We start from the raw sequence: 27,845 nt of genomic DNA, 5'->3' as shown, positions 1-27,845 counted from the left end.
CTCTATAACACTGATAGAGAGAGATGCACAGCTGTTTGCTCCCGCAGGGATTAATCACTTACTCTGGGTTAATTAATGAAGAGAAGTGATTTTATTAAGTACAAAAAGTAGGATTTAAGTGGTTTCAAGTAATAACAGACAGAAAAAAGTAAGTTACCAAGTAAAATAAAACAAAACATGCAAGTCTAAGCCTAATGCATTATGAAACTGTTTACAGGTAAATCTCACCCTCAGAGATGTTCCAAAAAGCTTCTTTCACAGACTAAACTCCTTCCTAGTCTTGGCCCAATCCTTTCCCCAGTACTGTCCTTCTTAGTTCCAGCAGGCATCTTAGGTGAAAAGTTGGGGGAGGGGTGGTGGTCAGTGTTTGGCTCAGAACAGTCAGGTGACGTTGGCTGGTGGCGTTTTTTTCAGGACAGTCAGGAGGGGGGGTTAGCAGCTGGTGTTTGGTTCACGACAATTCGGGGGGACTGGTGGACGGTATTTGGCACTGGATAGTCAGGAGGGAGGTTTGGGGGGGGCCAGTGTTTTGCTCAGGATAGTTGGGGTGGCTGGTAGCTGTTGGTTTGTTCAGGGATGCAGAGGGGCTGTTTTGTGCCAGGCGCTGCTGTCCCGTGCATTGTGAGCCAGTTGGCAAAGCCCGTTTGTTAGATTTTAAAGCTAAAATCCAACTGGCACCTCAGCAGATTCCTCCCCTGCATGCCATTCTCCGCACCTCTGGCCTGAGCCACAGCCCTTTGTGTTGGCGGTGCCCACATGGCTCTTCCCCTTTTCCAGTCACTGCTCGGTGTAGTGAACGACACAGGGCACGGCTGGCCCCTTACACCCTCTGCTCTCCTCTAGCCGGGCCCGAATGGCAGTGAACCCTGCGTTTAACTTGGTGCCCCTTTTCCCCAGGATGACTTCACTTCTGTTGGGTGGGACCTAGCCTCCTGGCTCTGGAGTTGTCCTGGCAGGACCCCTCAGTGTGCCAGCCCCTTTAGGTTCTTGCTGCCTAGGGTAAGACACGCAGCTTCACCACCACCTGGGTCCGACCCTTGGAGCCTCTAACCCCCATTTCTGTGAGCTCCCTGCAGCGAGTAGTTCTGCGATGGGCACTGAGGGAGACCTGCACTCCCAGAGGGAGCACTGCACCCCCGGCATTGTGGTGACTTAGCCAGCGCGGTACAAGCAGGAGGGTTTATTGGGTGTCTGGGACCCCATGCAGATGGTCCTTGGTTAGTGCACAGAGTAGAAAGTTACAGCCTGGCCCATTCTTGGGACCCAGCGATGGCCTGTCTGCAGAGGCTGTGCTGGGTGGACTCGAGGGGGCGGACAGAGCCCCCTCAGACAAAGTGCAGGGGGAAAGTGTGTGTGTGTGGGGGGGGGAGCTGTGTCCACTCAGACCAAGGGAGGTGATGCCTGCTCAGATCCAGCGGCGCGCTCCAGTGCTGCTGTTGAAGAGGTAATCCTGACCTGTAACTTGAGATAGAAAGCATGGTGCACGTCATCCTGGGCAGGGCCACCTCCCTCTTGGGCTCTCGCCAGGGTCAGCCGCCAGGCTCTGCACACAGGCTGTGGGGCTGGAAGGGCTGTAACGTGGGTGGGGACATGAGCGACCAAAAGGGGCCAAGTGGGAGTGGCACTTTGTCCCTGCCCCAAGGGCCCCCGCTCAGATGTGGCATGGCCACCCCTGTGGTGCCATGGGGCAGGCAAGGGCTCAACTGTCTTAGTGCCCCAGATGTGCTCAAGTTCTCCAAAGTAGGGGGGTGACGGGCCCTTTGCCCACCACTGCCCACGTGCACAGCTGTCCCCTGACAGCCCAAGAGGGGGCAAGACTCTTCCATGGGGTGGCGCCTCGCCTGCAAAGCCCTGGTTCCAGCCATGCCCTCTCGCTTAGTGGGGGAGGGCAGGGAGCTGGCACTCCAAGGAAGGAGGTGTTGGAGGGCAGGGGGCTGGCACTGGCTGGGAGGAGGTGGGGGGAAGGCAGGGGGCCGGCACTGGCGGGTAAGAGGTGAGGGAGGGCTGGGGCCTGGCACTGGCTGAGAGGAGGTGGGGGAGGGCAGGGAGCCTGCACTGGCTGGGAGGGAAGGGGGCTGGCACTGACTGGCAGGAAGTGGGAGAGGGCAGGGGACGGCACTGGCTGGGAGGAGGTGGGGGAGGGCAGGGGGCCTGCTCTGCCTGGGAGAGGGCCGGCACTGGCTGGGAGGAGGGGGTGGAATGCAGGGGGCTGGAACTAGCTGGGAGGTGATGTGGGGAGGACTGGCTGGCAGGAGGTAGGGCAGGGCTGGGGCTGGCACTGGCTGGCAGGAGGTGGGGGAGGACAGGGGGCTTGCACTGCACTGTCTGGGAGAAGGGGGGATGCAGGGGGCCAGCACTGGCTGGTAGGCAGTGGGGGAGGGCTGGGGTCTGGCACTGGCTGGGAGGACGAGGGGAGGTCAGGGGGCTGGCACTGGCTGGGAGGAGATGGCAGGAGGGCAGGGGGCCTGCACTGGCTGGGAGGGGAGTGGAGGGGGACAGCACTGGCTGGGAGGAGGTGTGGGGAGGGGAGGGAAGGGGGCTGGCACTGACTGGCAGGAGGTGGGGGGAGGGCAGGGGCCTGGCCCTGTCTTGGAGGAGGTTGGGGAGAGCAGGAGGTGGCACTGGCTGGGAGGAGATGGGGGAGGGCAGAGGGCCTGCATTGGCTATGAGAAGAGGGTGGAATGTAGGGGGCCGGAACTGGCTTGGAGGAGGTGGGGAAGGGCCCCGGCCTGGCACTCACTGGGGTCCTGGGCGCGGCCATCAAACTGCTCCTGCTGTGGAGAGAAGAGCAGAGAGCGGCTGTTCAGTGCAGAGCCCCAAACTCCACCTGAGAGCCAGAGCTGTACGGATAAGGCAACACCGACTTCCCCCAGCAGGGGGTGCTGTGAGAGTGGGGCAGGGCAACTGAGGGGAGAATGGGGCAGGCACACTGGGGGGCACAGCCAGCAGGGGGTGCTGGGGGAGCGGGGCCGGTGCACTGGAAAGCAGAACCAGCAGGGGCTGCTGGGGTGCGGGTCAGGCACACTTGGGGGGACAGCCAGCAGGGGATGCTGGGGGGCGGGGCAGGCGCACTGGGGGGACAGAGCCAGCAGCGGGCGCTGGGGGCAGGGCAGGTACGCAGGGGAAGGTGCCCAACATCTTGGGGGAGCTGTCATAGGCCATGCCAACTGCAGGCTGTGCCAGGCTCGGGGGGTGAGGTGGCAGTGGGGGCCTGGCAGGTGCACAGGCTGGGTGCAGTGCTCTGGGGACAGCCTTGGCAGGGCTCCTGCCTGACACATGCTCGGATGAGGCGTCTGTACCAAGCTGAGGATGCTGGCGCAGCCTGTCTCCTTGTCCAGCTCTCCCGGGGCTGCGTTGTTCTTTGCCACATGTGGGTCTGACAAGGCCCTGAGGGGAGTGAGAGGATAGTCAGGGCATGGGCCCCATGTGGGGCAGGACCCCAAAGAGCCAGGCACCTACCACCTGTGCTGGCATGTGCCCCTCCCACAGCCCGAGCACCCTCTGCTGGATACCTAGGCACTGGAGCTCCCAGCCTGGCAGCGGGGCAGCCCCTGCCATCAGTGCCTTCAGGATACGGAGCACAAGGAGCTTCCTTGGGTGAGGCTTGGGTCCCATGCCAGGCAACAGGCACCATGGCAGGCTGTGGTGCACAGGGCTGGTCATTCTGAGAGGGGCATAGGGAAACAGCATGGTGCGGTAGGGTGCCAAGCCCCCCAGGAGCTGCAGAGCCCTATGGGAGGAAGGTGCCATTCATTGTGGGGCTGTCCCAGCCTCTGCTCTAGCAGGGCAGCCTAGCACCCAGTGCCCACATGTGGCCAGAGCTAGCTCTCAGGTCTCCAGCAGCGCAGCACCCCTACCACGGCAAAGGGTCCAGGGTCGGTGCCAACCCATGGCAAAGGCGCGGCCCCTCCCAGATTGATCTGCTGTCTGCCAGCCGAGTCCCAGCTTAGCATGTCTAGCCCCAATGCGGCCCAGCCCCAGAGACGGAGCGGACCCCCCCCCCCCAGAATGATACCAGTCAGCTCTGTGTTCTTGGGGAACCAGGGCACAGTATCCAGCCTGTCTGACTCATGAAGGACACCCCCTCCCCCCTCAGCCTCTGTTTGAACCAAAACCGATTGGAGGAAAGATTTAGGGCTTGGCTACACTTACATTTTATAGCACTCTAACTTGCTGGCTCAGGGCAGGGGGTGGGGGGGGAGCACCGTGCTCCCAGTGCTCAGAGCTAATCCCCTCATGGAGGTGGATTACGAGCACTTTGACAGTTTCCAGTGTAGCCATGCCCAACAGAGAGTAATGAAAAGGCAGTGGGAGACACACCTAAACCCCTCCTGACAAGGGTGACAGTATTAAGGCAACTCCCCTAGCCTCAGCTGCATCAAAGATGGGACAGGGAGACATCTCCATTAGCATACAGAATGAAGAACAGATTACCACATTGAACTCTGGGACCAGAAAAGCAGGGAAGTACTGCATCATGGGGGATCCCTGCTTCAGATGTTAATGAACCCACGCCTGCACACACCCAGCTCAGCAGTTATCAGACCAATTCTAGTAATGAATCCTTGACTGATATCCAAAATACTGAAGCTGCCAAATTGCATTGTAAACTCCCTTGAAGGAACACCACCCATAGCCAGGAATGATCAGTTCCTATTGTCTAGCCTAAAGAAAACCCTTGAGTTATCAGTATACCCATAAACAAATCTAGTTTTCTCCCTTGAACCATTGTTGTTTCCCTACAAAAACCCCTACTCACACTCAAGTACGTGTTCTGATGCCTGGATCCAAACTCTGTATGAGTTCCACTGGGACTACTTCTCCTGCCTGATCGTGCTGGGGGCTCTGCCTCTCTCCAGCACTCAGGACCCTGAGCTACCCCCATCACCTGGGAACCACGACCAGTTCAAGCTTCATGGAGTGGTGAGACCCCAGCCCTCTCTCTCTCTCTCTGTTTTCTTTTCTACCTCAGGTATAACTTTTTAACCCTGACTTGTTTGATTAGGCATAGTTTTCTATATCTGACTTTTGTAATCTTTAATAATGTAACTGTTATGTTTGTTTAGGCTCTCCTTGTGTAGTTATCACTATTATTCAATAAATAACTTTTATGGTTAAGCTGGTTGCTTCCCTCCGTCTCTCTCTGAACTTTATTCTTTTGTTTTTTTGGCTCCCCCATTTACTCTGCAGCAACGCTCCTCTTACCTAAGCTAAAGATCCCTGTAGCGCCCAAAAATACTGTGGGGTTTGCTCATCAAGTGGGTTACTACTTTTCAATTGTAACGTGAAAGTGGGGATAGGGACATGCTGAACCTGTGACATACGAGGGGGCAGCCTGGAAGTGCTCTTTGACCCAGCCTGCTCAGGTGTACTCTATTCCAGTGCGGTACCTGTGGCTTGGAAGTGCTGCTTGGCCCAGTCTATTGAGTCCAGGGGCATATAAGGGTGGCAGCTTGGAAATCCTGCTTGACCCAGCCCACTGAGTCCAGGACCATGAAAGGGGTCAGCTTGAGAGTGCTGATTGACTTGGTCCACTCAGACTTGCTCTGTTAATGTGTATGTGTGTGTGTTCATCTGATTCTGGGGCTGGAGGAGCCCAGTCCTGGGGAACCTAGGTCCTGCAGGATAGTTCCCTTGGAAGGGGACTTGCAGAAGGGAGAAGTAGAGCTCCTTTTGAAAATACAAGTGACACAAGCAGTACATTGATAGAATTATAGACACCTCCCATCCCTGAAGAGTAACCCTAATAAATGAACATACCCCATAGTAGCGGGCAAATCTGGTAACAGGAAGGGCCCTGGCCCAGGACTGGCTCCAATGGGGTCCCCAACACCCAGCTTTAGGGCTGGGTCCCCTACGCTTCCTCAGGCTGGGCCAGTGCCCCAATGGTGCCCAGAGGTGCGGGGAGAGGCTCTCACCTGTCCTGTAGGAGTGGCTGCGCTGACTTGCCGGAGCAGGCCTGCAATGAGGAGCACAGGGAAGTGGGGAAGGGCAGGGGTCTGGGCCCCTGTTGCCCTAGGGGCCAGGAACAGGGGGCAGGTGGGCTGCTATCCCTGGCAGAGCCCTGAAAGCCCCTCCTGACCAGGTGGACCCTGGCCATGGCAGGGTGTGTCCTGCCTGGCAGCCCTGCCCACGCCACCCTGCATGTCAGCACTCACCTGCACAGGAGTTTCCAGGCCAGCCATGCCAGCGCCACCAGCAGCAGTGCCACAGAGACAGTCAGCACCACCACAAACCAGGGCGAGGGTGCCCAGAACCGCTCGGTGAGGGTGACGACTAGCGGCTCCTTCCGCAGGGTCTGCCAGCAGACAGCAAAGTGATGGGAGGCCTGGCAAGCTGGGATGTGGGCATGGTGGGGCAGGGAGCTCTGCGGACTGTGGGCAGCAGTTTCATGGGACAAAGCAGCTCCATGCACTTGCAACACGGGGCACTGGGCCTCAGCGCAGCTTGGGGCACCATGTCACAGGCGGCTGCATAACCTCCCTGTGCCCGACACCCTGCCAGAAAAGGGGGGGCCAGGAAAGTCTGGCACAGCGTGGGCTCTAGGCTGACTCCAGGACACAGACTGGAGCCCTAGGAAAGGAGACTACCCCCACCCCCACCCCCACACATCCCAGCACAGGCTCAGCTCAGCCCAGCCTGCCAGCGGGTACCTCAACCACAGACTCATCCCTGTTCCCTTGCCAACGCCGGGGGCTGTGCCCACAACAAATGGGGATAGGAGCAGCCCTCCACAGGGGACATGGACGGGGGGGAGGCAGGGGGAAGCAGAAGCCATGGGGCAGCCATGCTGGGGGGCTGGAACAGGCTAGGGGGTGGGGGAGTTACCCTGGGCCATAGGACTACCTCAGGAGAACAGAGCAGGCTGATGGGCAGGGGATGAGTTGGGGGCACCCCAGAGCTCCCTGGCTCACCGTGTGCGTGGTGGCGGTGCTGGGCGTGGCAGTGGCCCAGGGCATCACATGCACAACCAGCGTGGCTGTGGTGCTGTGGCGTGGCGCACTGAAGCTGTCCGTCACTTCCACCAGCAGCTCGAAGGTACGGGGCTCGCGGATGCTGTCGGATGGATCGGAGAAGGCAGAGTGCAGCAGGGTACTGCCCGCCAGCCGGAAGTGCTCATTGGTGTTGCCTGGCAAAGAAAGGCCTTGATGAGCCTGGGCTCCACTGCCCACCGGGGTAGCAGTGGGGAGGGGATGCTGCCCCACACCCCGAGTGCGGAGAGCCCCCACCACAGAGCCCCCTTATTTCCACTGCAGACACTACCTCCGCGGCCCTGCCAGGTCCCCACAGAGCGCGAGTGAGCCATGAGCCTCTACGAGCCCCAAACCCAGCCTCCTCCCTCCCCCCCCCCGACAGGTAAGGTAGGGGCACAGAAACACCCAGTTATGCCCCCCCCCCCCCGGGCTAGGCCAGAGGCATAGAGACGCCCAGCTCCCCCTCTCAGGGCTACGTCATGGGCATGGAGATGCCCAGCTCCCCCTCTCAGGGCTACGCCATGGGCATGGAGATGCCCCGCTCCCTCTCCAGGGTTAGGCCAGGGGCACAGAAATGCCCCCCTGCCCTGTGCTAGACCAGGGGCATGGAGACGTGACCCACTCACCTCCCACAAGGGTGTAGGTCAGGGGCAGCATGGTGCTCTCATCCTTGTCGGAGCACTGCAACTGCGTGAGGGGCAGGCTGGGATCCCGGGTGGAGTAGATGAAGAACTCCTGGAAGGGGGGCATGCAGCGCGGGGGCTGGTCGTTGGTGTCCTGGGGGCACACGGAGGCCTGTGCTGGGAACAGCCACCCCAGGGCTGTGGCGTGGGTGGCATTGCAGTGGCACTCGGGGCCCAGGGCGGGATCAGAGTTCCCCAGGTTAGGCAGGTCAGCCCCGGGCCAGGGCAATGGGCCATCCCTGAGCCAGGCACATTCCCAGCTCTCCTTCCTGCGAACTAGACAGCAGGACAGGACCTGGGCACCAGGGCAGCATGACATCCCAGTGATAGCACGCTAAGCCAGGGCACTGCCCTCTGCTGGCAGGGCCAGAGCAGTACCGTGTGTGTCACAACCCTATACTGTGCTCGCAACCAGCTTGGATTCACCTCTCACTCCTGCCAGGCAGATCTGTGCTAGAGGAGGGAGGTGGGGTGGGAGCCCCATTGCTGGTGGGCACAGGCAGGGCCGCACTGGGCAGCACCCTGCGGCACCCCAGGGGCAGCCCCATTGCCGGTGGGCATGGGCAGGGCCACACTGGGCAGCATCCTGCGGCACCCCAGGGGCAGCCCCATTGCCAGTGGGTGTGGGCAGGGCCACGCCGGTAGCAGCCTGTAACCCATGTTTCTATTTGTTCCACCGAAGAGCTGTGGATGGCACAGTGCCCATGGGCTGCTTCTTCCCTGCCCCCCAGCTTCTGTCAAGCCCACCGTGGGGGGCAGAGGGGCCCCATGCTGCTCTCTGTCTCTGGTCAGAGCTGGGGAGCTGGCTGCTAATAGACTGGGTGGGCTGGGCCCCGAAGCTGTGAAGAGCCCATCCCTGCACAGCACCAACACAGCCTCCTGCAGCCTCATCACCAGCCTGGTCTGGCCCCTCCACCCACCGGGGTTCCCATCACAGCCACATGGCAGAGCCTCATCCCTCCACTTCAGGAGGCGGGCGAGTCCGAGAGCCCCCCTGCGCACTGGGCATAGGCTTACAAAGGGCTCCTGGCTGGGCCTTTGGCAGGGTTGGCCAGGGACGCCAGGGCTCTAGGTGCCTGGCTGCTGTCATGGCTCATGGGAAGAGTGGGCTGATTCGAGGGATAACCAGGGAGGCTTCCGCAGAACCACCCCCACCCCCCACACCTGAGCACTGTGGAAAGGCAAAGCACCCCTGTGCTAATAAAGAGCACACTGCCCTCCTGTGGCCAGGGGCTGAACCCAGGCATCCAGGGCTCCTAGCAGATACCTGCACGGGATTTGATCTGTTTTCTCCTGTCAAATCCTTGGAATGGCACAGACCGAACCGCCAGGTCGAGGACATGCTGAGCTGGCAGAGCCAAGCGCTCCAGAATTAGGGAACGCCTGAGTTAAGGTGGCCTGAGTAAACTTAACCAGACCCCTGGTGCACATGCATTGTGGGACCGGCCCCGGGGCTGGCCAGGAAGCGCGCAGCGGAGCATCACCTGCACTTGGATGGTGATGTCACACAGTGCACTGCGCTGGTGATGTGGGTCTGCATCATTGGCCATGTCCCGCAGCTGCACGGTCAGGATATAGACCTGCTTGCTCTCGTAGTCCAGGGGACTGAGCACGTGAATTTCACCTGCATGACATAGAAGCAGCAATGCAGAAACATCCTGGGGAGACACCCACAGCCTGGGCTCCTCAAGAGAGGGACTCAGGGTCCAGGCTAGGGTCAGGTGGGGAGGGGGCTGCCTGGAGGGCAGGGTGGGGGAGCAGTGGAGGGGTAAGTGTGGTTGTGGGGTAAGGGCGGGGATGGAGTAACGGGGGCGGGTGGAGGGAAAACGGGTGGGTGGGGTAATGGGGGTGGGAGCAGGGCATGGTGGGGGTGGGGTAATGGAGTTAGGGTGGAGTGGGGCAACGGGGGCAGGGCAGGGTGGGGTAATGGGGTCAGGGCGGGGATGGAGTAACGGGGGCGGGTGGAGGGGTAACAGGGGCAGGACAAGGTGAGGGGGGTAATTGGGTCAGGACAGGGATGGAGTAATGGGGCGGGTGGAGGGGTAACAGGGGCAGGGCAGGGTGGGGGTGGGGTAATGGGGGTGGTTGGAGGAGTAAGGGGCAGGGTGGGGGAGGGGTAATGGGGGCGGGTGCAGTGGTAACGGGGCGGGGAGCAGGGGAACAGGCTCAGGAACAGGTGGAGAGGCTAGCACAGGCCCATGCAGACTGGCATGGTGGCTTACCGGTCCGGGGGCCAACGTAGAAGGCAGGCGGGCTGGCGCCAGTGCCCCCAGCAATGCTATACTCAATGTTGTCGAAGGGGTAGTCAAGGTCTGTGCCATTCACCCGGCCCACTGTGTCGCCGAAGGCAGCATCCTCTGGCACACTGAACATGGCACTGGCTGGGCACGCAGGTGAGTGCTCGTTCTTCGGAGTCACCGTCACCAGCACGGGCACATGGGCTGCATCACAGAGGCCAGGGAGGATCAACTACGTGGGGCCGGGTTGTCTGGGGATGGAGGGTGTGACGAAGTGGGGTTTTCCCTTGTTCTGTTGTGTGTGAGTCTTACTGTTGAGCTTATGTGAGTTTTACTGTTTTGCATGAATACTGTGTGTGCCTCAGTTTCCCTGTGTGCTGCACCAATACCTCGGTGGTGGGAATAGGGGTCTGTGACTTTGGCTGAGACCTGTGGGGCAGGTAAGGCTGCTCCAGCTGCCTGCATATATGCTATGACCAGTGCCCTTCGTAACCTGGGACCCAGGAAGGGGGCGCCACCAGGTGACACCTTTTACCCAGGAAGCAGGACAAAGGGGAGGAGGAGGCCCAGGACTCCCCAAGATGGACTTGGCTGAAAGTCACTGATTTCTGTGCTAACAAGTTCTGTTCTACACTGTGTTCCTGTCGACTAATAAACCTTCTGTTCTACATGTTGGCTGAGAGTCACGTCTGACTGCGGAGTTGGGGTGCAGGGCCGTCTGGCTTCCCCAGGAGCTCTGCATGGGCAGACTCGCTGTGGGAAAAGCACGGTGTGGAAGAGGATGCTTAATGCTCCGAGGTCAGATCCAGGAAGGTCAAAACTGGGTAAACTTCTTGCCCGGGAGACAGTATGGTCAGAGAGAAGAGAGTCCCCCAGAGTCCTGACTGGTTTCACAGGGAGTAGTTCCAGAGCATTGCCCAGTGACTCCGTGACAGAGAGGACCAGCCTCCAGGGCCAGGCTGTCTGGGGATGGGGAGGAAACAGCTCCCGGGGGCCGGGCTATGTGAGGGGACCAGCCCCCAGGGGCTGACCTGTCTGGGGTCGGTGGGTAGATCAGCCCCCCCAGGCCAGACTGTCTGGGGATGTGGGGGACCATCCCCTGGGGCCGGGTTGTCTGGGGATAGGGGAGGGATGGGGGGGCTGTCTGGGAATGGAGGGGAACAACCCCCCCACACACACACACCCGGGCTGGGCTCTTGGGGGCTGGAAAGGGTGTTTCTTGCTGACAGCTCCGTGGGCAGTAAAGAGGGGCCTTGCGACCCCATTGTATTCTGGAAGTTGTGTCCCCTATGGCTGCACCTTCTGGCTAAGGGTTACACTGGGATTGGTGCTGCCCTCAGATGCCTGGAGCTGCCCAGCACCCACTGCCCCTGCCCTGCCTGTACGACTGGACTGAGGGGCCTGGGCCAGGCCGGGGGTCAGCAGAGCGGGGGTACTCACTGCTCAGGGGGGGCTGCCCGTTGTCCGTCACCAGGATGGTGGCCACGTACTGGAAGCGGGCACTGGCAGCTGAGTCGTAGTCCAGGGTCTCGTTGACCTGCGGGATTCAAACCCAGGCAGCTCGGATTTGCAGGGGTTGGACACTGAAACTCCCACAGCCAGGGCTGCCCACTGAGCCTTGCCACCCCATGCCTCCCCCTGAACCGCACATGAGCCCTGCTGGGGAGAGAACCCCGTGTCCTGGCTCCCAGGCCCCTTCCCTCCCCACTCTAACCACTAGCCCGCACTCCCCTTCCAGAGCTGGGGATAGAGTCCAGGAGGCCTGGCTCCCAGCCCCACTCCCCCAGTTCTAACCACTAGCCCCCATCCCCCTCCCAGAGCTGGGGATAGAGCCCAGGCAGTTCACAGCTGGGCTCCCTGCGGGTTGCCAGGTGGGGCAGTCTGGATCCCACAGACCAGGCCCCAGCAGTGCCCCATGGTGCCCTGCTGGCTGCAGAAGGCGCTGGCACTGGTCGGGTGTGCCCTGCCCCTGTCCGCTGGGCTCACCTGCAGCTGTGGGCCCTGCATGCGGAAGCTGTAGCGCGAGCGCTGGTCACCCTCCACCTGGTAGCGCAGGGAGCTGTTGCTGGCATCTGGGTCCGTGCATGTCAGCATCGCGAGAGTCCAGCCGATGGGGGTGTCCTCAGGTACTTGAGCCCTGGCAGAAGGAGGGCAGGGGTAACCAGTGGGGGAAGGGGCCAACAGGACTTGGGCAAAGGGAGGGGGACTCTCTCCTGCCCTTGTGCCAGGCGTGCCCCCTGCAGCCTTGCCACGCTGCGGCCAGCACTCAGAGTCCGTCTGCATGACACTTTAGCCAGGGCCACCTGCAGCTAGGATCTCACTGTGCCCCAGGGGCAGCAGCCCCTTCCGCAAGGGGAGCTACAGGGACCTGGCCAACGTTGCAAGGTAGAGTGTGTCACAGCTGGGGATAGAACCCAGGATTCCTGGCTCCATGCCCCTGCAACCCCCACCCACTAGGCCTCACTGCCCTCCCAGAGCCGGGGCAGAACCCGGGGCAGAATCTGGCTCCCAGCCATGCTGGAGGGTGGGGGCAGAGAGCCTTACAGCAAGACGGCAGGGGAGCAGTGGGGTGCCAGTGTGTTGGTGGGGAGCACGGTGATGTTGAGGCCCATGATGTCGCTGTCGCTGGGGTGCAGCATGTCGTAGGCCCGCACCAGCAGCTGGGTGTGCGCCACTTCTGGGGAACGCTGCAGGTCCAGTTCGTAGGTGTTGCGGAGCTCGCCAGTCACTGCCGAGGACAGGAGGGTGTCACCATGTGCCCAGCACCAGGCCGGGGCCTCTGCAGCCCTCGGCACCCCCAGGCAGGGACAGGGACTGAAGGGAAGGGCTGCTCTCAGGGAAACTTGCCAGCGTCACGGCCCCACCATGTTAGGGGGTGGGGGGGGCAGAGACATGTCTGTGGTCATGCTCCTGGCACGTTATGGGGTAGGGCAGAGACACGTCCCTGGCCACGGCCTTGCCACAGTGGTATTGGGGGATCCCAGAGATGCCCCCCAGCCACGGCCCTGCCACAATATTGGGGGATCCCAGAGACGCGCCACCGCCCTGCCATGTTATGGGGGAATCCCGGGGCCATATGCCCGGCCTGGGGCAGCAGCATGGCTCACCTGTATCAATGGTGTAGAGCCCATGGGCAGCCGGGGCGATGATCTCGTAGCGCACGTTGTCCCCCTGGGCCTGGACCTGCGTGACAAGCTGCATGGCGCCTCTCTTCTCCAGCACGGCCACACTGCGCCACGCTGCCCTGCCCACCACATGGCAGAGGTCAGCCCAGCCACCGCCGGCCTTGCCACCACCAGGCACCCACTCAGCCCCTGCCCCAGGCACCCTCGTCCCCCTCACGGCCCCCAGCAGGACGGGGCTGCCACGCGCTGTCCAAGAGATGCCCCGCCGGCATGGCCAACAGATCTGCTGCCCAGCTGCACTGCACTGCCTGCGTACAGCCCTCTGCTGCCTGCCCCTCCAGGCCTAGCCCTGCGCCCTACGCCTGGGAACATTACCCCACACCCCTGTACTCCACATCCCTGCCCCCTGCACCCTTGTGCCCCAAAGCTGCCCCCTGTGCCCTAATCCTGGGAACATTACCCCACACCCCTGTATCCCACACCCCTGCCCTCTGGTTCCCCAAATCTTCCCCCTATGCCCTGGGAACATCTATCTCCCTGTGCCTGTGGCAGCTCTTTGCCACACATCCCTGCTCTCTGTGCCCCAAATACCTTTGCCCCACACCCCTGCCCCTGAGCACATCACCCTGCACTGCACACACCCCACACCCCAAATCCCTGTGCCCCACAACTCTGCCCCCTGCACCCTAAACCCTGGGAACATCATCCTGTGCCCTCACCCCTGTGCCCCAAATTTCTGCTCCTGTGCCCCAAATAACTGCACTCCATGCCCCCCACCCCTGTCCCCTGTGTAGTAGTAGGCTTTATTGTTTGTATTTTGTATAATTTAGAATGAAGGATAAAGAATAATAAGATAATAGTGTAGCCATGATTGTTTTTTTTCTGCATTGCAATTTGATGTTCCTGTTCAAAATGTTCTGTGTAAATCAATTCTGTTTTGTGTGTGAATGAGGAATATGTGTGTTAAGAGATAAGTGTGAAGGCCATCACCAAACTAGATGTTCTAGGGAGGATCCTAAAACAGATGCAAGGGTGCTAGAAGGATGCAACACACCCCTATTGAAATGTCAGAGGAGAGCAGATTGACGACTCTAAAGATGAGACAGGCACCTATCAATGGGGACAGGATAGCTGTGATCAAAACCAGCATGGGATAACTCCCTGAGAGACTTGATGAAAGAACAAGATAAAGGATGAGAAAAACAATTTAAGAAAACAAGCACTCGTCAAACAACAATTGATTACAGCATGACGGTGCAAAACTCATTGGTCCCAATGAAGGAAAATCACTATATATACAGGGTGCCTTGCCATGAAACTTTGGGTTCATCCTGCCAAGACTTCCCCGGAGCATCATGTCGCAACCAACAGAACCCGGTTCCTCCCTACCCATGATCAACCTAGCTGGCCATTAGATTGATCCGGACTGTGGACTGGTAACTATAACATCAACTTGCGGGACAGAATGTGTGTGTGTGTGTGTGTGTGTGTGATTGAATGCATATGCTAACTGTTGTATCTTCAATAAATGCGGCGTATTGCCCTTTCCCCTGAAAAAGATCTTGTGTGCTTCTTATAAGCATAACACCTGCACACATCACCCTGTGCCCCACACTCCCGTGCCCCAAATCCCCAGGCTCCACAACTCTGCCCCCTATGCCTTGGGAACATCACCGTGTCCCCCAAATACCTGCACCCCACACCACTGCCCCTGTGCACATCACCCTGTAACCCACACCCCCTGTGACGTAGTGGGGATTTTCTTTTGTTGTTTTGTATATGAGCCTATGTGAGTCACTGTTTTGCATGAATATTGTGTGTGCCTCAGTTTCCCTGTGTATTGCACCAATGTCTAGGTTGTGGGAATATGGGTGTGTGACTTTTGCAGGGGCTGCTCCAGCTGTCTCCATGGATGCTATGGCTTTGTAACCTGAGACCCAGGAGGGGGAGGCAACCAGGTGACTCTTGGCCCAGGAAGCGAGACAAAGGCTGGAGGAGGAGCAATGGGCAGTGCAGGGGTCAGGCAGTTGGAAGCGAATCAGTCTGGCTGGCTGGAGGCAGCATGCTCAGAGAGAGGAGGCATGCTCCCCCAGAGTCCTGGCTGGCTTTGTATGGAGTAGTTCCAGAGCATCTCCCTGGTGACTCCGTGATGACAGGTGTCAGAGGTGGGATAAACTGCACCTCGTGGACAGAGCATCCTGCAGTACGTGACTGGGGAGCAGTAAAACAAAGGGGGCATACTGAAGGCTCTGAGAGGTGCAGTTCCAGGAGGTGGAGGAGCCTACGGCTTAATCCTGACAGAGAGTGGACCCCCGAGAAGGGCTTTTCCCAGGGACTGTGGGGAGCTGAAAGAGCATAGGCCTGTGAATCCATGACCATTTGGGAACACCGTGGAGATGGCTTATAATCATCTCCTTATGAAGAACATTGTAGAGCTGTGCAGAGAGAAATGGCTGCATATTGGAAAGATCACTAAGACATAGCTGATTGCTCACTTGGAAGAGGAGGATTGCTCTAAGGAGCCGGTTCCTGACCCAGCTGAGGCCATGAGAGAGGCTGGGAGCAGCCAGACAGCCCCAGGGCCCGCACTGGTTCCTGACCCAGCTGGGGGTGTGAGAGCGGCTGGAAGCAGCCAGGCAGCCCCAGGGCCCACATTGGCTCCTGACCCAGCTGGGGCCACGAGAGAGGTTGGGAGCAGGCGGGCTGAGACCTCTGCCACCGTCCCCAACCAGCAGGGGGTCTCCACCAGCTCCCCATCGGTGGATCTGAGACAGATGGAATTGGAGTTGAGATTGAAGGAGTCAGAGGACCATTAGAGACAGGGAAGGCATGAAGCAGAACAGCAGGAGAGACAGAGGCAGCATGAACTGGCGATGGTTGAGCTGAGAGGCAGAGGAATCAGTCCAGGGGTGCGTGGGGATGGACCCCGGGATGCCAATTCTGCAGGGAACCTCGACACTAAATTGCTGCCCCAGGTTAAAGAGGGGGGAGAAGTAGATGCCTGTCTCGCTGCCTTTGGGAAGGCTGGCAATTGGAACCAGGCTGGCCCTGTGGAAAAGCTCTGGTGTCTAGCCCCCTTCCTGGGTCAGTGGGAGCGGAAGGTGGTGGTCAATGGGGAGACATTCCTGGGGTGGCAAGATCCTGGGACAGAGAGAACTGTTGTCAGGCCCCAGGTGGTGTTGCCTCACTAGATGCTGAGGGGCTGTGTGACCTGGGTGAAGGTCCAAGGAATGAAGCCCCTCACCATGCCTGTGGCCCAGATCCCTGTGCAGACAGGAGGGGTCGGGCTGGCTGGTAGGTGGGGTTCTCCAAGATATCAGCTGTGACCTCCTCTTGGGGAATGACTGTGTCTATTTGGGACAGGATCCAGGCCCTGCGGCCGAGGATTTGAATTTGAATCCAGGGAAACAATCGGCTGAGACTGAAGCAGTCAGTGAAAATGCAAAGCTCTAAGGAGCTGCTAAGCTCAGGATACCTGCCTGTCTGTAACCAGAGCCCTGGAGTTGAATGGGACAGAGAGATGGTCCCCACCCTATTGCACATGGGGGAGGTGGCTCACAATGGCTCTGATGCTGTGAGCAAAGCAGTAGGCTCCCTGTCTGCCCTCACTGGGACAGCAGGGGAAAAGCTGAGTCCAGGGGGATCGGAGACCCCAGTTGAGTGTGGGGAACACCAGCCAGGGCGGGACAGCTGCCAACCAGGGCTGCCTTGTCCAGAGGTGCAAATGGCCTGGGACAAGGGTAAAGCAGCCTTGAGACATCTGCCTGTCATAGAGGAGCCTTTTCAGAAGGTGGCCCTGGACTTGGTGAGGGACAAATGGGAGGGGAAGACCTCCTCCAATGGAGAATCAGTGGTGGAGTATGTGCTGACTTTCTGGGAAAAGCTTGCTGAGCTCGTGGGTCAGGCCAGGGAGAACCTGGCCAGGGCCCAAGAGAGACAGAAGGTCTGGTACGACTGCTCAGCCTATGGCACCGGGGACCAGGTGAGGTTTCTCATCCCAATGAGGGAGAATAAGCTGCAAGGTGCCTGGGACGGGCCCTTCAAGGTCATCAAGCAGATAAATGAGGAGAACAATGTGGTGGAACTGCCCAACTGGACTCACAGCCACTGAGGGGACCAGGTCAATATAATGGAGCTGTACTGTGACAGGAAGAGGCTTCTACTCGCCATATGTGGCCAGTGGGAGAAGGGGGAAGATCCCCTAGTGGGTCTATTCCCTGAGACAGGAGCTGGCCCCTTGCTGGAATCAATTCCCCTCTCTGACCAGCTAACCCCTGCCCAGCAGGCAGAGATGCAAGAGACAGTGCATTTGTACCAACAGCTGTTTTCCAACCAACAGCTGTGTTCCAAGAGGCCTGGGCTCACTAACCAAGCTGTCCATTGAGTGGAGATGGGACCCAGCCTTCCCATCAGGTGCTTCCCATTCAGAGAAATGGGGAACACAGCACAGGCCCTGGAGGGAGAGGTCAGAGACATGCTGGCTTTAGGGGTGATCCAGCCATCCACCAGCCACAGGGGCCTCTCCCGTGGTGCTGGTCCCTAGGAAAGATGGGTTGATCTGATTCTGTGTGGCCTATCAGAAGCTCAATGACATCACCATGTCTGGTGCCTGCCCATTCCTAGGCCTGATGAGATCCTAGACAAGTTCGGGGGGGACTCGGTACCCCATCACCAGGGATCTCACCAAAGGCTATTACTGGCAGGTGCCTTTGGATCCAGATGCCAAGTTGAAACCTGCTTTTATCACCCCTCTGGGACTGTACAAGTCCCTGGATCTACCTTTCGGCCTCAAGGAGGCACTAGTCACCTACCAGTGCCAGATCAATTACTGAGGGGGATGGAGAATTTTACCCTAGCGTACATTGATGATATTTATGTCGTTAGCCAGACCTGAGAGGACCAGGTGTCCCAAGTGAAGATGGGGCTGAGTCACCTTCAGGATGCAAGGCTGACTGTAAAAGCTGGGACGTGCAAGGTGGGGATGGCAGAGGTGTCGTACCTGGGCCACAAGGTAGAGAGCAGCTGCCTAAAGCCAGAGCCAGCCAATGTGGGGGCTATCAAAGACTGGCCTGCTCCCTAGACTAAGAAACAGACCCAGGCCTTTATTGGGAGGGCAGAGCACTACCAGAGGCTTGTGCTCCACTTTAGCTCTGTGTCAGCTCCCATCCCTGAGCTATGCAAGAAGGGTAAGCCAGAGAAGCTGGTCTGGTCTGGGCAGTGCCAGAGGGCTCTCTGCACACTGAAGGAGGATCTGGTCAAGGGCCCAGTGCAAGGAAACCCAGACTTTGACAAGCTCTTAATGGTGTTCACCGATGCCCCAGACACAGGGCTGGGCGCAGTGCCGAGGCAGGTCAATGCAAATGGGGAGAAACACCACATCTATACCTGAGCAGGAAGCTGCTGCCCCGGGAGCAGGGCTATGCAGCCATAGAGAAGGAATGCCTGGCCATGAAGTGGGCTCTTAAAAGGCTGCAGCCGGATCTATTTAGGTGGCACTTCACTGTGTACATAGACCACTACCCCTGTCGTGGCTGCATCAGATGAGAGGGGCCAATGCCAAGCTCCTGAGGTGGAGTCTGTCCTCCCAGGATTATGAGATGGAGGTGGTCCATGTTAAGGGGAGTACAAATGTTATAGCTGGTGCTTTGTCCCGGAGAAGGAGGCCTGAACTTCTCCAGGTCGCTGGCTAAAGTGACCCCGCTCAATTTGGTCTCGAAGAGGAGAGAGATTTGACACAGTGGGGATTTTCCCTTGTTATGTTGTATGTGACTCTTATTGTTTTGCATGAATGCTGTGCGTGCCTCAGTTTCCCTGTGTATTGCACTAATGTCTAGGTGGTGAGAATAAGAATGTGTGACTTTTGCAGGGGATGCTCCAGCTGCCTGCACGGATGCTACGGCTGCCCCTTCGTAACCTGAGACCCAGGAGGGGGATGCAACCAGGTGACTCTTGGCCCGGGAAGCGAGACAAAGGCCAGAGGAGGAGCAATGGGCAGGGCAGGGGTCAGGCAGCTGTAAGAAAGTCAGCCTTGGCTGGCTTGGGGCGCAGTGGGACGACCAGACCCCTGGCTCTGGGCTCCCCTCCCGCCCAAGATGGACTTGGCTGAAAGTCACTGAATTCTGTCTTATGCTGTGTTCCTGTTGACTAATAAACCTTCTGTTTTACCAGCTGGCTGAGAGTCACATCTGACTGCGGAGTTGGGGTGCAGGGCCCTCTGGCTTCCCCAGGAACTCCATCCAGGCGGATTCACTGCGGGAAGTGCACAGTGTGGAAGGGGATGCTGAATGCTCCGAGGTCAGACCCAGGAAGGTGGAAGCTGTGTAAGCTTCTTGCCCTGGAAACAGTATGCTCAGAGAGAGGAGGCATGCTCCCCTGGAGTCCGGACTGGCTTCATATGGAGTAGTTCCAGAGCATCGTCCCGGTGACTCCATGACACCACCACACCCCAAATCCCCACAATCCACAACTCTGCCCCCTGTGCCCTATGCCCTGGAAACATCATCCTGTACCCCACACCCCTGCGCTCCAGACCCCTGCCCCCCAGCACCCCTGTGCCCCAAATCCCCAAGCCCCACAACTCTGCCCCCTGTGCCCCAAATACCTGCACCTCACACCCCTGCCCCCTGCACACATCACCCCACACCTCTGCCCCCTATGCCCTACACCCTGGGAACATTACCCCACACCCCTGCCTCCAGCACCCCTGTGCCCCACCCCTCCATGCCCCACACCCTGTGCCCTTACGTGAAGTTGATGTGGGGGTGGTGGACGGGCAGCACCCGCACAGTCACGGCCCCACTGCAGTTTCTCCCGCTCCTGTCGGTAACCAGGATCTGCAGCCTGAACGCCTGGAGACACAGGTGCTGGGTGAGGCTGGGAGGACCCTAGCCTGGGCCATGCTGCCAGCTCTGGTGCTGCGTTGTGGGCCCATGGGTGAAGGCAGAGAGGGAGCTTGTGGGCTGGGGGTGCTGAAGCCCCATGGGCACTGATCAGCTCTCCCCAGATGGTTGGAGAGAAGGGGGAGCCCCAGAGCCATGGGGGTGCGGGGAGGGAGCCCTGGCCCAGGGAGAGGAGTTGGGGTGCTCTGGGAGGGGCCTGGGGGTAGATGGAGTACCCGAGGATGGGGGGCTCTCGGGGAGGGCATGCCCCAGAAGCAGGCCTGGGGGTGACGGGCTTACCCTGGGAAGGCAGGGCTGGCGGGTGCCCAAGCGGGGCCAGACCCCAGCACTCACCTGGCCGGCATGGGCTGGGATGAAGCCTGATCCTGGTGCCAGCACCTGCCCGGCGCGGTCGATGGTGAGGGGTGTGTCATTGTCTTTGATGGTGAACTGCCATGGAGAGAGAGGCTGAGCCAGAGAACCAGATCCCCCTTACTGAGACCCCCAGTCCAGAACAGCCCCTCCCCCACCACTGGGCCCCTCGGATCCTCCCCATCCTCACAGCCCTCCGCTGCCACTGGGCCCCATCATATCCCCCCTGCCTCCACAGCTTCTCCCCCGCCACTGGGCCCTGGTGGATTCCCCAGCCCCCACAGTCCCTCACCCACCACTGGGCCCTGTTGGATCCCCCTGCCCCTACAGCTCCTCCCCCGCCACCGGGCCTCGGTGGATTTCCCTGCTCCAAAGCCCCTCCCGCGCCACTGGACCCCATCGGAGCCCCCCGCCACCACAGCCCCTCTCTCGCCACTGGGCCCTGTCAGACCCCTGCCCCCTAGGCTCAGACTGTGCAGGGCAATCCCATAGCACCCGCCCGGGGATGGGAGGCCAGGCCCTGCTCCATGCTCACCCTCAGCCAGCTAGCCGGCCGCCGCAAGACCACGGTGTAGATGGGCATCAGGGGTGCCACGTCCTCTGAGACTTGCACCAGCTCCCCTACTGCAGCAAAGCACAGAGTCAGGCGGAGTGGGCTCAGAGGCTGCTCCCCCCAGCCCTGGACCCACCTCCCCTGGCTCTGCACTGGGTCCCATTGGCCAAGAACAGAAAGAGCCAGGAGGTGAGTCCTGTTAGCACCAGAAGTGCCCGCTCTGCCCTGGAAGGGTTCCCCATCCCAGCCTGGATCCCCAACTCCCCTGGCAGCGCTGGGTACAGAGCGCTGGGCAGGCAAGAGTGCAGGGGCTGGGTGGGGCAGAGCACAGGGCCTGGGCGGGGCAGAGCACTGGGGCTGGGCAGGGCAGAGCACAGGGCCTGGCTGGGTCAGAGCTCTGGGGCTGGACAGGGCAGAATGCAGGGCCTGGGCAGGGGAGAGCGCAGGGGCTGGGCATGGCAGAGCGCAGGGTGTGCCTTACCTTGGCTAGCAAACCTGGCCATGCACTGGGGGGGCCCATCCACTGTGTGGACCTGGACGAAGAGCTGGCCGTTGGCAGGCGTCTCCCCTGGGCAGGTAGCCTCCAGGGTCAGCGTGTACTGATTGACTTGCCGAGTGTCCAGCGCCACACTGGGGCTCAGCGTGATCTAACAGAAACCCCAGCACTCAGCAGGCTCTGACACTGAGCACAGGCTACGCCAGCCTTCCCCATGCAGCAGGCCCTGCTCCCTACCCTGCATGGAACGGGGCTCCGCCTCCTCCCAATCCCACATGGAACGAGGCCCTGCCCCCAACCCCGCATGTAACGGGGTTCTGCCCCCAACTCTGCAGGGCCCTGCCCCCCCAATCCCTCAAATAACTGGGCCCTGCCCCCGCATATAACGGGGTCCTGCCCCCGTCCCTGCATATAATGGGGCCCTGCCCCCCCAATCCGGCATGTAACGGGGACCTGCCCAGAATCCTGCATGTAACAGGCCCCTGCCCCTGACCCCGCATGTCACGGGGCCCCTGCTCCCTGGCTCTCATTGTAATGGGGCCCTGCCCCCCCAATCTCTCATGTAACGGGGTCCCATCCCCACATGTAACAGGGCCCCGCCCGCCGCATGTAACAGGGCCCCACCTGCCCAATCCTGCATGTAATGGGACCCCACCCCCGATCCCGCATGTAATGGGGCCCTGACCCCTGACCCCACATGTATTGGGGCCCTGACCCTCACCCCCACATGTAACAGGGGCCCTGCCCTAGACCCTGCATGTAATGGGGCCCTGCCTCCCCGGCCCTGAACCCGCATGCAGCGAGGGCTCCTGTTCCGGACTCCCCAGCCTCACACCCAGCCCGCAGCCCCCTCCTAGTCCTCCTGTGTCTCCCTCTTTGCCCTCCTCTCACCCCTGGGTGCCATGCAGGGAATGGGCCTGCTCCTCACCAAGAGCACAGCCCTGGGCCCCCTTGGCACCATGGGGAGCCCCTGGTGGACGCTGTACAGGCTCTGCTCCCTGCGGCTCTGCTGCTAGCCTGCTATCCTGGGACCCTGGTGCCTGGGTCTTCACTGCCCAGCATCATGTGCCGCCCTCAGGGGGCGCACATACCCCTCCCACACCCCTGGGGGCAGGGTGACGGCGCATCGGCCCCTTGTTCCCGTTGCAGACGCTGCCCCCACTGAGCACAGGCCTCCAGGCCAGCCTTGCCCTGGCTTAGCTCTGACGGTGTCTGGGGTCTGCGTCTGCCAGCACGGCCCCACAGGGCACTGCCAGGCTGGGATGCCCCACCGGCTGGGGCCTAGGTCTGTCCTCCTGGGGGTGTGGGCTGCAGCACGTACCTGCACGCTGTAGTGGGGAGTTGGGCTGGCATGGTGGGCAATGATGGGTTGGTTAAAGAAGTAGGTCGGGGGGGTGCTCTGCAGGGTGAAGACAGGGGTGGGGATGCTGGTCTCGTTCTGGCAGGTCAGGTTGAACTCCACGATGATCGTGCCCGGTCCCGCGCTCTCCATCACGCTCACCGTGGTGGGCAGGCCAGACAGCACTGGCACAGAGAGGCACGGAATAAGCCTGCCCAGCCTCCGGCACAGCGGGGAACCACAAAACCCCCAGATCATCAGGGACAGCTGGGTGTGTGTGGCTGCACCTGTGCCCAGGGGTGCCTACACGCACAGGGCCTGGGTCAGGCCACCCCACACCTGTGCGGGCTGTACAGTTAATGACAAGTGAGAAGAGGGGATAGCACTGTCCGGGGATGTGGGGGGGCCAGGGGGACAGAGTGAGATGGAGAGCACTGTCCAGGGCGGTGGTGCACTGTCTAGGGTGCGGAGGGAGATGGGGAGTGCTGTCCAGAGGGAGGGAGAGGGATTGCTGTCCAGGGGGACGGAGGGAGAGGGGGAGGGCTGTCTAGGTGGGAGAGGGGGAGCACTGTCCAGGTGGAGGGAGGGAGAGAGGGAGTGCTGTCCAGAGGGAGGGAGAGGGATTGCTGTCCAGTGGGAGGAAGGGGGATCGCTGTCCAGGAAGATGGAGGGAGAGGGGGAACACTGTCAGGGGGAGGGAGGGAGAGGGGGAGTACAGTTTGAGGGGGACAAACGGGGAGGGGGAACACTGTCCACGGGGCTGGAGGGGGTGGGGGAGTGCAGTCGGAGGGTGTGACATTATGAGTGTAATATATCTCACTGAAAGGTGACACAGAGTCAGAAAGAGTTAATTAACTCACAGACTGACATGACCCATGGCCGAACTTTAAAGAGTTGTTAGGATCATGGGTAGTGATCAGTGGCTCCATGTCTAGTTGGCAGCCAGTATCAAGCAGAGTGCCCCAAGGGTCAGTCCTGGGGCCGGTTTTGTTCAATATCTTCATTAATGATCTGGAGGATGGCATGGATTGCTCCCCCAGCAAGTTTTCAGATGACACTAAACTGGGAGCAGAGCTAGATATGCTGGAGGGTAGGGATAGGATACAGAGGGACCTAGACAAATTAGAGGACTGGGCCAAAAGAAATCTGATGAGTTTCAACAAGGACAAGTGCAGAGTCCTGCACTTAGGACGGAAGAATCCCATGCACTGCTACAGACTAGGGCCCGAATGGCTCGGCAGCAGTTCTGCAGAAAAGGACTTAGGGGTTACAGTGGATGAGAAGCTGGATATGAGTCAGCAGTGTGCCCTTGTTGCCAAGAAGGTTAACGGCATTTTGGGCTATATAAGAAGGGGCATTGCCAACAGATCGAGGGACGTGATCATTCCCCTCTATTCGACATTGGTGAGGCCTCATCTGGAGTACTGTGTCCAGTTTTGGGCCCCACACTACAAGAAGGATATGAAAAAATTGGAAAGCATCCAGAGGAGGGCAACAAAAATGATTAAAGGATTGGAACACATGACTTATGAGGAGAGGCTGAGGGAACTGGGATTGTTTAGTCTGCGGAAGAGAAGAATGAGGGGGGATTTGATAGCTGCTTTCAACTACCTGAAAGGGGGTTCCAAAGAGGATGGATCTAGACTGTTCTCAGTGGTAGCAGATGACAGAACAAGGAGTAATGGTCTCAAGTTGCAGTGAGGGAGGTTTAGGTTGAATATTAGGAAAACCTTTTTCACTAGGAGGGTGGTGAAGCAATGGAATGCGTTACCTAAGGAGGTGGTGGAATCTCCTTCCTTAGAGGTTTTTAAGGTCAGGCTTGACAAAGGCCTGGCTGGGATGATTTAGCTGGGGATTGGTCTTGCTTTGAGCAGGGGGTTGGACTAGATGACCTCCTGAGGTCCCTTCAAACCCTGATATTCTATGATTCTATGAAGATATGTAAATGAATAGAGCTTTGAAATGCAAGCCTGCATTGTTAGAGATAGAAGGGTAACTGTTTGCTCAGGTCTTGTGGTGTAAGCAAACAAGTCTTGTCTATTACTATGGCTTTGATTCAAAGATTAAAAAAAAAAGGAGTATTAGTATTTAGGAAGACACTTGAGTGAAATAGTATTATTGTCTATATGTCTCTTTGAAGGTTGTGGTAACCTGTATCTGAACTGTTTAACAGATAAATTACCCTATGCTAATCACCATGATGTTTGGGAGAAGGAAAGTTAAGCCTATTGTTTTCTCAGGCCAAAAGTTTGCTGGAAATGTATAAAAACCCTGGGACATGATCCATCTTCATCTCAGATCTGCTTTGGGTTTCAAGAAGGGGAAACCCTAAGCCATAAGAATTGGGATCCCCAGTCACTAACTGGAGTCACCCTGAATATGGACATTGGACTATAACCTATGGACTATTTCTAAAGGAACATTTGGCAACTATAAACTCACCATCTCTGCTATGTATCTGGACCTCAAGAAATTGAACTCAAATCTGTATGTATATTAATCTTTCAACCAACTCTCTCTCTTTTCTTTTTTAATAAATTTTAGTTTATTGTGTATTGTCTATAAGTGTGTATTTTGGATAAAATCTAAGTTATCATTTGACCTGGATCTGGGGCTTGGTCCTTTGGGATCGGGAGAACCTTTTTTCTTTTTCTGGGATATTGGTTTTCATAACCATTCAGCCCCATAACGAGTGGCACTGGTGGTGATACTGGGAAACTGGAGTGTCTAAGGGAATTGCTTGTATGACTTATAGTTAGCCAGTGGGGTAAAACCAAAGTGTTCTCTGTTTCACTGGTTTGGTTTGCCTTGGTATTCAAAAGAACCCCAGCCTTGGGCTGTAACTGCCCTGCTCTAAGCAATTTGTTCTGAATTGGTACTCTCAGTTGTGTCCCATCAAGGGCAGCATCATTACAGAGGGGGCCAAGGGAAAAGGGGAGCGCTGTCCAGAGGCAGGGACAGAGATTGCTGTCTCGGGGGGTGGAGGGAGATGGGAAGTGCTGTCCGAGGGGGCGGAGGGTAGGGGGAGCACTGACCAGGTGGCGGAGGGAGAGGGTGTGACGAAGTGGAGATTCTCCCTTGTTATGTTATATGTGAGCCTATGTGAGTCTTACTCTTTTGCATGAATGCTGTGTGTGCCTCAGTTTCCCTGTGCATTGCACCAATGTCTAGGTGGTGGGAATAAGGGTATGTGACTTTTGCGGGGGATGCTCCGGCTGCCTGCATGGATGCTATGGCCACCCCTTCACAACCAGAGACCCAGGAGGGGGATACGACCAGGTGACTCTTGGCCGGGGAAGCGAGACAAAGGCCGGAGGAGGAGCAACGGGCAGGGCAGGGGCCAGGCAGCTGGAAGCAAGTCAGTTTTGGATGGCTTGGGGCACAGGGGGAGGATCAGAGCCCTGGCTCTGGGCTCCCCTCCCACCCAAGATGGACTTGGCTGAAAGTCACTGATTTCTGTGCTAACAGGTTCTGTTCTACACTGTGTGCCCGTCAACTAATAAACCTTCTGTTTTACCGGCTGGCCAAGAGTCACATCTGACTGCGGAGTTGGGGAGCAGGGCCCTCTGGCTTCCCCAGGAGCCCCACCTAGGCAGACTCACTGCGGGAAACAGACGGGGAGTGCTGTCCGAAGCTGGCGGAGGGAAGGCGGAGCACTGTCTGAGGGGCATGGAAGTGGAGCACTGTACAGGGGAATGGAGGGAGTGGGGGAGTGCTGTCTGAGGGGGTGAACAGGGAGGTGGAGCTCTGTCCCAGGGGGCTGAGGAAGAGGGGGAGTGTAGGCTGAGGGAGTGGAGGTGGAGGAGGAGCGCCATCTGAGGGGGCAGATGTCTGAGGGGGCAGAGATGGAAGGGGAGCCCTGACCCAGGGGATAGAGGTAGAGGGGGAGCACTGTCCAGGGGTGGGAGGGGGAGGGGAGTGCAGTCCGAGGGAGGGGGGAGCGCTGTCCGAGGGTATGGAGGAGGAGGGGGAGCACTATCTGAAGAGACGGAGGGAGAGGGGGCGCGCTGTCCCATGGGGTGGAGGGGGAGCACTGTTCTGGGGGTGGAGATGGAAGGGGAGTGCTGTCCGAGGGGGCGGAGGTAGAGGGGGAGCACTGTCCAGGGGTGGGTAGGGGAGGGGGAGTGCAGTCTGAGGGAGAGGGGGAGCGCTGTCCGAGGGTGTGGAGGGGGAACACTGTCCGAGTGGGTGGAGAAGGGAGGGGGAGCGTAAACCTGGCATACATGCGCATGGGCACCCCCGCAGACACACACACACACACCTGGGTGGGCGCACGCACCCCCGCACACACACACCTGGGCACACGCCTGGGCAAGCCGGGCACTAGGGCTGCTGGTGGCAGTTCCTGGCCACTCAATTCTTACCTGTGGCGCTGACGAAGGCCCCTGGAAGCAGAAGGAGACACTGTTATCTGGAATGGGTCGTGCCCACCACTGCCCAGCCAAGACTTGCGGCTGCTCCCAGCCCCTGGCACACCTCCCTGGGTGGGCAGCTCCTCAACACTGACTGCACCCTGGGGAGACCCTGTCGATGCAATGGGACATTGGCTGCGCTGGCTCCCTGGGGTGGGGGACTGCTGCTGCCATGGGGCTCAGGTGGTGCTGGCTCCTTGGGGCGGGAGGGCTGCCAGTGACACAGGGTTTTGGCTGCGCTGGCTCCCTGGGGCAGAGCCATGCTCTCCGCCTTTCCTCAGCACCCTGGTAAGGGAGGCTGGCAGGTGGATTCCCCCTGTTACCAGGTGGGTGGCCCATCACTGGGTACCGAGCTGCCTACCTGTGGCACAGAGGGCCAGGAGCAGCAGGAGGGACTGGTGCCCACGTGGCCCCATGACTCCCCAAGGGGCAGTGCCGAGACTGGATGCAGCTCAGCTCAGCTCAGCTCTGCCTGCCCTTGTTTGGGAAGCCAGAGCAGGTTGCCAAGCTGTTGCTATGGATGCTGGGCAGCGCCAGGTGCAGCACTCATACACCCGGGCCCCAGCTGCACTCAGGGACACGCCGTCCACTCACACAGAGACAGCCCCAGCCAGGGCACCCGCCCTCAACCTGGGGTCTGTGCCTTCCATCCCATGAGCCTCCCCCAGCCCAGCCGAGCCCTGGTGTCTGCACCACCCACCCCAGGGGTCTCATCCCGCCCAGCCAAGAACTGTGGTCTGTGCCCCCCACCCCAGGGGCTCCCCCAGTCCAGCTGA

General features: G+C 59.2%; 1 protein-coding gene across 1 annotated transcript; it reads right to left on the bottom strand.

The window, feature by feature from the left end:
- Positions 1-286: 286 nt before the first annotated feature.
- Positions 287-27,550, bottom strand: CDHR4 (cadherin related family member 4). The gene is made up of 19 exons (XM_027830460.3): positions 27,431-27,550; positions 27,022-27,042; positions 22,640-22,842; positions 21,304-21,469; positions 20,805-20,893; positions 20,252-20,347; positions 19,764-19,867; positions 13,002-13,138; positions 12,439-12,622; positions 11,881-12,031; positions 11,335-11,431; positions 9,880-10,098; positions 9,142-9,281; positions 7,601-7,751; positions 6,915-7,129; positions 6,159-6,298; positions 3,300-3,387; positions 2,741-2,774; positions 287-1,461 (listed from the first exon to the last, which is right to left on the bottom strand). Exons 1-19 carry the CDS (start codon positions 27,483-27,485, stop codon positions 1,406-1,408), a joined length of 2,346 nt encoding a protein of 781 aa, XP_027686261.2. The 5' UTR covers positions 27,486-27,550; the 3' UTR covers positions 287-1,405.
- Positions 27,551-27,845: the final 295 nt, after the last annotated feature.

The sequence above is a fragment of the Chelonia mydas genome, chromosome 7 (assembly GCF_015237465.2).
Source record: "Chelonia mydas isolate rCheMyd1 chromosome 7, rCheMyd1.pri.v2, whole genome shotgun sequence".
NCBI classification, from domain to species: Eukaryota; Metazoa; Chordata; order Testudines; family Cheloniidae; genus Chelonia; species Chelonia mydas.
Note: the sequence above shows the minus strand (reverse complement) of the source record. Positions and strands in the feature narration are given on the sequence as shown.